The following is a 10,704-nucleotide window of genomic DNA, read 5'->3' as shown; positions in this document are numbered from 1 at the left end:
AAGACATTCATAAATATGGAGCCTTCCGTGACTGTTCGATCAATATTTGCATTCTTGTGCACAACAACTATCTCCTTTACGACCTCGGAAGAAACGGTGAGTTAAACATTTTACAGTTTTCGTTTTTGTTCTTTATAAATCGTTGCGTTCATCTTTCGTTCTTGCTTGTTAGATGTTGAAATTACCCCCAAAATATTTAGAAAATTCAATTTCTTTATTACCTTTTTGACAATTTCTAATACAACATTCTTGTTTTAAGTGGCCTGTGCAGTTAGAATATAGCGACTGAAAGTAAAAAGTATTTTGCTAATAATAATTCTTCTTCATTAAATTCCTTCTTTCCAAAAATAATAACCTATCTACAGCAGCATGTATGAATGTGCGTTTTTTTTTTTTTTGGAGGGTGTGGGGGTCGTGGGGAAGGGGGTAAAATTTGCACTGGAAGTAATAGAAAATTAAGTTTGCAACAAAAAAAAGTTTAGTTACATTTCAAATTTTACATTGCCCTTAGAAACCTCTCATATTTTCAATTAGCAACGGTTCCCGATTATGTATCCCTAAGTGTATATATTTACCCATTCGTCGCTAATTAATGACATATAATACCAAAGTTTCCAATCTAGAATTGTTTGTTTTACTGGACGATTTAGTGCATAACTGTTAATATCTTCAGAATAAAACAAAACATTCGGAAAAGTTATTTTAAGACAGTTGAACCGTTAAATTCATTAAGACTATCTTTATCATTTTAGAAACTTTAAACATAGATCTCACTAAATTTCATTGACTATTATCAAGTCTCTATATAATTTCTAACTAAAAACGGATAACTTCCTCTTGACAAAACGATTAGACTACATTAGTGCTCAAAGTATTCCAGTGTACAGTATAAGTTTATCTTACTCGTAAAAAGAACCTTTAGACTTCCAATAGTATACGTTAAGTATTTTAACAATATATTGTATCATTGAGAAGCTTTGTTTAACAAATTCTAGATCAATTCATTCTTCCCGTTGTCATTTAGTTGTAAGAAAATTATTGTTGAGCGTTAAACACATACTTGTAAAATTATTTTCAATATTTTCATATCAACGTTTGTAATTAAAGTTCGTTCTCTTTGTCCTTGTTTGGTAATTAACTTCATTTAACGAGACGGACTTATATTCTGTCTAGAATATCAAATTTTAATGTAGTTAGAACAGATGTTTTAGAACCTTGCTTCTATAATTGTCTAATATATTTCCGTTTAGTTTTATTTGAGTTCATCTAAGTAGGCATTGGTTAATCTTTAAAAGTCACCTTAGACACCAATGCTAATTTTTGACTTCGCATAATTGATCTTAACAAATAGCTATGATGTAATAATTACATGAGTAAAATTTCAAGGGTTTTCATGACTTTGAAGACTAATGCATAACTATAGAGTTTATGTAGTAAACTATCGAGCAAGTAGTTTTTAACTTGATTATGAGATCCTTAGGTACGATATTGTGATACTCTTGGAATTTGAAAGTTATTTGCAAGGGTACTATAGTATAAAACCAGTTCTCTGCAACTACGCACTATGACATTAACAAAATACAGCCTTAATTCGTAATTCGCATCCATGCAATACTTGCGTGGGTAAACTCCAATGGCTACACATTTCAGAACTTTATCATTATTATAACATTAAACTAATAATATATAGGTATATATGTTCATTTTGCTCGTTCAACTTCGCCCTTCTCATTGACTTAAAAGTACTTAGAAGTTCAAACTACCATGATTTTGAAGACTAATGCAACATTATCAAGTTTATGCTCTAAACTATCAAACAAGTAATTTTTTCACTTGACATTAAGACCCTTAAGTTCAATATGTTGATGCTCTTGGAATTTGAAAAGTATATGCATGGGTACTGTACTATAGAGATAGTTCGATCTCGGCGAATTCGCATTATGAAGTTTACAAAACTTGCATATTAATTCGTTTTATTGTTTGTGTAATGTAACGTTAATTCGGGTTGTAAACCGTTATCAAATATTGCCATTTACTTTGTATTTGAAATTTAAGGCATATTTTTTGTTAATTTCTCCGGCCAATATCTCATGGAAGCCTAACGCATGCAATTGGTGCGTTTCATACCGTGCCGTATTCCCATGTAAATCAATAGTGTACTTTTCACGGTGTAAGAAAGGTCTTAATAAAAAAAAAAATACAATATACGGTTTATATAAATCTTAATTCCCTTTCATATACTCAATTCCATTTCCACAATACATACAATGTTTGCTGTGTTTGTTTTACACATTAACGCACGTCGTATACTTTATTCATTGAAACAATTGATATGTTTTATTAAGCTAGAAAAATCTGGCAAGTATCTTATAAACGATAGACTCGAGTTATCATTTAACTCAAAGTCACGTCGTTAGTCTTCAAAAACATTACTTCTTTCACAATTAGGCTGTTGTTAATTCCAAGCGTCATTAATTTATCATCCCCGACAACGCTGTCTTAGTAACGTGGAAGATCTCTGCGTATATGGTGTAAGAATTTTTGCTGTTTTATGTCAATTTTGAGGATCTTTATCAACACAAAAATCATTACTTCATTTCGTTTCATGGAAACACATGAAACGATACAATTTTGGAAACAGCAATTTCTATTGTAAAATATACTGTATTAAAATATTGCAAAGTTGCCCACATTGCTTTGTGGTAAATAGAACCTTTAACGATTATTTGTCATGTTTTCTTTATTCAATGAAGTTACTACCGCTCTAAACAAAATACAGGCGCATCTCACATGGAACTTAATGATATGCTGGGTTGACTGTTTAAATAAAAATTAATGTTCACAAACATATTTTTCTTCACATTTTCCGTTAATGTAAGAAAGTAAAATTCAATTCTTTAATCTTCATTCATTTCTCATCGCTTACATAGTTTTGTGAAAAATATATTCTATTTTCATCTGCGTTCCTTGAATGTAAAGCCAATACCTTTGCTAATAGTTTTGGTGCAAATAAGAAAAAAAATACTACACAAATCCAAACAAGTTTTGAAAATACTTTTTGCGTCTGAATTAAGTTAAATAACTATTTATAGATTGGGTTTAAATTCTATACAATATTTAGTTCCCCAACCCACCTTCTCCTTCCCCAAAATATGATATATGGGAAATATTTCCAGTCAATTCTGATTGTTTTTTTGTTCATTTCAACAGTTACACATTTCAAGGAACATATTTCAAAAAATTTAATTAAAAATTGTACAATTGTAATAGATGAAGTTGTCAAGTAACCTGACGTGAGCAAGTATGTCGGTGAACAACCTTTTTAATTATTTATTATTTTTAAAATATTGTTTGCCGAAATTTGTGGCATTTTAAAGTTTTTTAAACATTACTATCAATAAACATGACATATTTATATCTTTTCTGTGACTCTTCTTTTCATCAATAGAGTATTCATCGGAGAAGTTTACCCTCAACTGCAGATGGCACTCAGAGTAAGATATTTCATTTACATGATATATTACCATGTATATTGTCATTCCATCTAGATATTCAAAACCCAATTAAATTATATAAATGTGTTTTGTTATTCCCAAGATAACTTTTGGTGAATTTCTGTTTCAATTTTATTGCCATTATGTATGTGAGACAGTATTTAGTTTGTTACTTTCGACAACTTAAAACAATAGAAAAATTACTACATATAATATTATAGAACAAGACAAGTTACTTAGTTTTGAAAATTGTTTTAGAATATATATACATTCGCCAGCACCCACCTCCACCTCACACTCACCCCTCCCTTCATAAAAAATAAAAGAAATGAACATAAAAAAAGAGAGAGGGGAAAAGAGAGAAAGGGTGAGAAAAAATGAAAGCAAAATAATCTAACACAGAAAATGATATATGTATCAAATATGATGTTAAGGAGTTCATGTTACTACAGACAAATATTTAATTCTATTTTTCCGGTTGCGTTTTTTAATCGTCTCCTAAAATCACAGTTAATTGTCAATTTCTTGGTAGGATTTTCTTTAAATGTAAAGTATCAGTATACGGTGACATGATTTCGTGACAAATTGAACACAAAGCATATTTTCAAAATTGTAAATGTTTTTCTCTCTTTGTTACAGTGGCTCAATACTTCTTTTATCAACGTTCTGAATATCCAAAGGACTGCCGAGACGTCCAAAGCCAGGGTTCTACGTCCAACTCTAGCGGAGTATACATCATCAAGCCAGATGGATTTGAAGAACCATTTGAGGTGTACTGCAACAACGACGTTGGCGGAGGAGGCTGGACGGTACGTCTATACATTGAAATGTTTATGTCATATTTTAAACGTGGTAAAGTTTTTCGCTAGTATGTAGGATCATGACTTTAACATGTGTAGTTTTAATCAATAAGTCACATCCTCCACTGAGTAACGTATAAATTGGGAAAAAAATAGCTAGCTTTTTTTGGAGACGACCTTAGTGAATAGTTTCAGCAATTGATACAATAAATTGTCCATTCCTCATATTTGTGTACAATTGTGAGTGTGCATTTAAGTGTTGATAGTATTCGCAATCTGTTCCTCTTCTGTTACAGGTCATACAACGTCGCGATAGCGGTGCTGTGAATTTCAATAGGAGTTGGTCACATTATAAAGATGGATTTGGTTTTCTCTCCACTGAGTTTTGGCTCGGCAATGGAAAGTTATCATATTTGACAAATCAAGCAGACTACGAGCTTCGTGTGGATATAGAATTATCTAATGGAGTTTCTTTCTTTACAACATACAGAGGTTTTCGTATCGCTGATGAATGGGGGCAATATAAGGCTACATATATCGGCGCATACGAAATTCATCCGCGTAAGTAATAACAAAACATTAATAATAATGCAGTAATATCTTGATACAAAATGTACAACTTTCAATAATTTGCATAATCTTTCAATGCAAATCTTTCTTATTCTTCTATTTTACTGTAACATTTAGAAAGTTTATGACAGGAGTATTTGCATAACATTCTTGTTTAAATCCCATTTAGCAGGTACAGTGATCCCTACATGTCCTACGAACACGATCTACGGAACCTGCAGTTGCAAAGCAACATGTGACGATCCCAACGGACAATCTGGTTGTCACAGGGACTGTTTGGGTAGTGAGGGTTGCACCTGTCCAGATGGTTTCTTAATGCAAGGGAGTGACTGTATCAGTGCTAGTGAATGCGGGTGTTACGTAGCAGAGGCCAACTTGGTTATACCAGTGAGTATTGGCACGACTTTCGGCTCAATATCAAGTGGCAATTCAAACGAAACAGAAAAGAAACTTATGCTAAATGATATTGCGATGACACAACATGCAAGAACAAAATATATGTTGAAAGAAATGCCTTAATTTTTTCGACAATTCAATTTCAGAATGGAGAAACATTCGTTAACGATTACTGCACACAAAAGTGTTCTTGTAACAATAACCAACTGACCTGTGAAGACTACAGATGTAGTACCAATGCTGTGTGTGATGTCAGAGATGGAGTACGAAAGTGTTATTGTAACGAGGGATATGAAGGTGACGGTGAAACTTGTACATCTAATGTTTTCACAGACTGCCAGGATGTTTATGACGCTGGACAAAGACAAGATGGCGTTTATACAATTATGCCTACTGGATGGCCTAGTTCACCATTCAACGTACATTGTAAAATGGAGAACGGTGGAGGATGGACCGTAAGTCATTTAGAAAATACGTACTTTCCAATTTTGCTCCTCTGTGTTGTTAAAGATGATCTTAGATGGCAGAATAATTTGTTCTCGGTCCGTTTATACTGTTATTAGTTTTGCTTCTTACACCACACATCCGCTACAGCCCAAACAGGACGGATTGGATATGTTAAAGATATTGGAGGAAGACTTAATGAGCTAATGCTGCCAGAACGCTAAAGTAGCTACCTGTTTTTGTTATTTGTCTTTGATTTTTAAGACTAATAACCCGCGTCATTATTACAATTTTCTTCTTACATTCTTTGTGAAATCTTTCAGGTATTTCAGCGTCGTACTGATGACTCGGTTGATTTCTATCGAAACTGGGATGCGTACAAAAACGGGTTTGGTAACGACAGGAATCTGTGGCTAGGAAACGAAAAGCTTTATTACTTGACGAACCAGAGGAACTACAAGCTTCGCTTTGACATCACTACTTCTGATGGATCGGCTAAATATGCTGAATATCCAGAGTTTCAAATACAGTCTGAAAGCAGCAAGTACAGAATGAATAAACTGGGCAGTCGCAGCAGTGGAGATACAGGTTTGTTACATGTTTTGATGTTTGCACCTTTTTTACTTAATAGGTCAGTTTAAAACCTACTAGAAGTTTACTATCTAAATATATATAGATTTATATATATACTATTGGAAAACATTTAGCTGGGAGATTTAGAACATTATTCCAGCATCTACTGACCGATTCTAAAAAGGTTTTCTGACAACAGAGGCGGTCACGTTAACCAACTGGACCACAGACACTGAATGTCCGTCCAAAAGTAGCAAGGGGGTCCACATTCCGTTGCAGCCCTCTACACCATCATCGAAAATGTATTATGTATTTTTTGTTTCGAATATACTTGAAATCGTAATCAGTTGCTTAATCTGATCAGTGAACACACACACGCACCCAAACACACATTAAGGCAAATCAAATATATATTTTTAAATATATATATATATATATATATATATATAGGCCTATATATAGGCCTATATATATATATAGGCCTATATATATAGGCCTATATATATATATATACACGCATACATACATGGTTTGACAACACAAAAAAAGTCAACAAAGGTCATGTCATCTGTTTATGCTGAGTTTTGTTTCTGTAGACGGATGTCTTAGTATGTAACGTACACGTTGTCGTGATCACTGATATTATATAGAAATATATTTAGTATAATAATTTATTATATGGTACCACCGTCCAAAGCAGTTATATCATTTTGTTATGAAGGGTTTTTACCAATGATGCGATTAACTTGCTTTTATATCATTAACGTTCTTGGATGACGCCATCGGTGACTTACATTTTTTTTCCATGTTGAGTTTATTCCTCCTTCATGTGGTGAAACAGTTGTGTGCAGTTAGATAACCGCTGTCAAGGTACAACTTATAAATGTCGACGTTTACACATCACCCCAATAACGCAGTCATTTTATCACATGTGCACATTATATAGCATCTCACACAGACAGACAGAAAATTGACATATAGTATCACATCTTACATAACTATTGCTAATTCACAACCTTTGACCTCGTCATTTTCTAATTCATCAACTAGAGAAAACATATGCATGTGAGAAAAACTGGGATATGAGAGTTAGGACATTTATATCCAAGAAAACGTCTCTTTTCAAATGTTCACAGTCTGAGAGTGGTATACATTTTGCGTACAGTGCTTACAATAATATACACACGTTAAGCATTTCAAACACCGTTCATTCATCATACAAGTTTACTTTTGCGTGGTATGACAGAGACCTTTTTAATATCAACGATTTGGTGTTACAATAATGATCATTGTATTCGAAAATACAGATCCAATGTTAACTTCTACGTTTTGATGAACTATGATAGAAAATCAACTGAGCAAAACATTGTAATAGGCTAGTACTTACTAGTATTGTCCTAAATATGGAAAGAGACCAGTCCTCAAGTTACTCCTAAAACCATTAAAACCTTTGAAATAACAAATTAATTTAGGTATAAATGGAATTTTACGTAAAATACCATAAACATAGGCCTACAATATTGATATATATATATATATATATATATATATATATATATATATATATATATACATATATACATATATATATATATATATATATATATATATATATATATATATATATATATATATATATATATATATACAAAACATTAAACAATAACTTTCTGCAGATGATGATCATCATTTTTCAAAATATTACATTGAATTTATGATCATTTGTAATAAAAAACATCAATAAAGGTCTTGTTCTTTAAAATTGAACTACCTTTGAAAAACAAAACGCCATGTATATAAGTTAAAAAATATATATATTAATAAAGCAATTGCTGTAGCAAGCTGGTATAAAATGTGTAAAATGTTAAAATCTGGTTCAAAAAGATTTTCCTGTCCAGTAATAGCTTATTTGTTGACTGACTTGACCCCCCCCCCCCTTTATCGACTAAACCCTGTCAGCTGATTTTCCTTCTTTTCCTTTTGCAGGTTATTATCTCTATTATAACAAGGGCAAACAATTCAGCACGTATGAACAAGACAATGATGCATGTGATAACTTCAACTGCGAAGAGAAGCACAGAAGCGGCTGGTGGCATTTTAATTATTATTGTGCTAGCTGTTATTATAGCTATTGCTATAATTTCCAATACAACGGGAACTGTCACTCGTATTGTACTTATGAAAACCTCAACGGCGACTACAATGGAGGCAACGGAGAGAGGATCTTCTCTTATTATTATAATTACTGCAACCCCCAAACTGTTGAGATGAAAATTCGTCCATCCTCTTGAATGGCTTAGCCTGTCATAAAATTCCTCACGAGACAACAAAGAGAAGACTACTTTCGCCGAATAACCATAAAAGTGACTCGTCTTGTAACAAAGGAAAGAATAATATCTAAATTACTAACGCCATTCAAAAAAGAAGGCCGATAAAGTACGTGACTATTCTTTTAGGAGCAAAACTGTAAATGGCTAACTGGAAAAATTTTCAGGGCTTGAACTTGAAGCAAAGGACACAATCAAGTCTTTAAGCATGACTTTAGTACTAGTGTCTTATCCATCATTATTGTTGTTCTTCGTGAGTAAAATAAGATTCGATTATAAAATACTTGTACCAAATACATTTGTTGAACAAGTTGCCTGTATGATGTACCTCTTTCTGTCATCGAGCTCGAATCACGCCGCCTAATATAAGCTTGGCTAAATGCTAACACAACAACAAGATCACTTCTTAGTATCTATATATTAGTATATATTTAATAGGTACTGGTTTCAAGAATGACATATTCCGATTCCCCGCATAAAGACCTTTCCCCTACCTTACCCTGTAAAGTATTAATACTAGAACAATAATACCTTTAGGAACTTTTCATATATACTAGCTATTCCATTCTTGAATCGCAGGATCTCGTGCTTTAAGATCATTCCCAACCGCACTCCCAATAACGCTTACACAACAACAATATAACTTTTGGCTATTTCTATTAGGCTTTGAAGTCTTAAGGCTCGACTTCTACTAGCCTGCTTTCATTTATCTGAACTTATACAGATAACCTATAATTACTAAGATACCATAACACAATTAGGGTCAATTGGCTATCTGTGTATCAGTCAGTGACTTAAAACCTACAGCGCCCAATGAGCAATTTATTACGGTGTCTACTTTATACTTTACAAACACAACAGTCAACTAAAACGTCCATATTTAGATATAATATATTCAAACCACTTTAAATTCACTATCTTTGATCAGCCATACATAAAACAATGCACTATAAGTAGCCTACTCTGGCCACTAACTTAGTGAGCTTCCATCCGAATTCTGCTCACAGGTAAACGGCCGATGGGATGATTTCGTCACATATTCGCTAACATTTTGCAAGAAAGTAATACTGTCAAAAATTTCTTTGCCGTAAGTTATCAAGTTGAACTTACTACTTAAATTATGTAGTGAATTTAAAAATATAATGCATTATTAAATTGTCGTATATGATACAGACCAAAAGAAGTAAGTCGTAAAACTAAAAACTGTATAAGTCAGCGCATTTAGGAAAACAAAGCCTGCTGCAATATCCACAAACTTTAGCACCACTTGGTTCGGAATTTATGATTAACGTTCTTTCCTTCTGTCTCAACATATATACCTCTAATCTACAATGCAATTAGAACATTGTAATCATTTCAACATAATAATTTTACAATCCCCTCCCAGCATGATGTAGTATGTAGGAAATATATATGTTGTATATTAATGGTGTGTGTAAAAATGTATCTCTATAAGCTTAATTACATTTAACAAAATGAAGACCATGTTTTTAGGGCTACTGACGTGATAATAAATGTTCTTGATAAGTTGCATTAGGCATCATCATATCACATTGAGTTCTCTCAACTTAAAACAAAAGTTTTCGATGGTGAGGGAAATTCCCACAAATCGAACCGTAACTATTGACAAACATGAACGGGCAAAATTTAATGTACTCAGGGGCTAGCCACTGGCAACATGTTAAACATTAGCGTTACCTCCCCCCCCCCCCATTCCCTTCACCACCTCACTGCATGACTTTGAGCATCCCTACTTAAACAACAGTTTATCAAGTAGAGGGGTTATTCCTTCCTTGTGAACCATATAAAACACCGAATAACTTCAACAATATGTAACATGAAGCGATGCAGAAATCTCGTTAAAAGTATACAGACATAATCCAACATATGTTTTAACAAGTGTGCTGGTAATGATGATGGAATAGAAAAACGTCAGTTGGTACCTGGTTTAATGAAAGTGATATGACGTATTGAATGCCTTTTAGGAGGTCTTTGAGACCACAACCTAATGTAGTAATATCACTGAACCACAATAGTATAGTAAAGTGAGGTAACACTTTACTTATGGACTATTCTTACAGCAATTATTGGAAAGGCTTG

At 33.1% G+C, this 10,704-nt stretch overlaps 1 protein-coding gene across 1 annotated transcript; it reads left to right on the top strand.

The window, feature by feature from the left end:
• On the top strand, positions 1-8,914 carry LOC139973656 (uncharacterized). Its single transcript, XM_071980477.1, has 8 exons — positions 1-96; positions 3,449-3,494; positions 4,134-4,303; positions 4,591-4,855; positions 5,034-5,251; positions 5,407-5,715; positions 6,028-6,292; positions 8,264-8,914. Exons 1-8 carry the CDS (start codon positions 16-18, stop codon positions 8,566-8,568), a joined length of 1,659 nt encoding a protein of 552 aa, XP_071836578.1. The 5' UTR covers positions 1-15; the 3' UTR covers positions 8,569-8,914.
• Positions 8,915-10,704: the final 1,790 nt, after the last annotated feature.

This window comes from Apostichopus japonicus, chromosome 9 (assembly GCF_037975245.1).
Source record: "Apostichopus japonicus isolate 1M-3 chromosome 9, ASM3797524v1, whole genome shotgun sequence".
Lineage (NCBI taxonomy): Eukaryota > Metazoa > Echinodermata > Holothuroidea > Aspidochirotida > Stichopodidae > Apostichopus > Apostichopus japonicus.
Note: the sequence above shows the minus strand (reverse complement) of the source record. Positions and strands in the feature narration are given on the sequence as shown.

Bases quoted from the DNA above. Each gene is read 5' to 3' on its own strand.
- LOC139973656 (XM_071980477.1), top strand. From the start codon at position 16: ATGGAGCCTTCCGTGACTGTTCGATCAATATTTGCATTCTTGTGCACA. The intron at 97-3,448 runs GTGAGTTAAACA...TTTCATCAATAG, and splicing joins TTACGACCTCGGAAGAAACG to AGTATTCATCGGAGAAGTTT. The intron at 5,716-6,027 runs GTAAGTCATTTA...GAAATCTTTCAG, and splicing joins AGAACGGTGGAGGATGGACC to GTATTTCAGCGTCGTACTGA.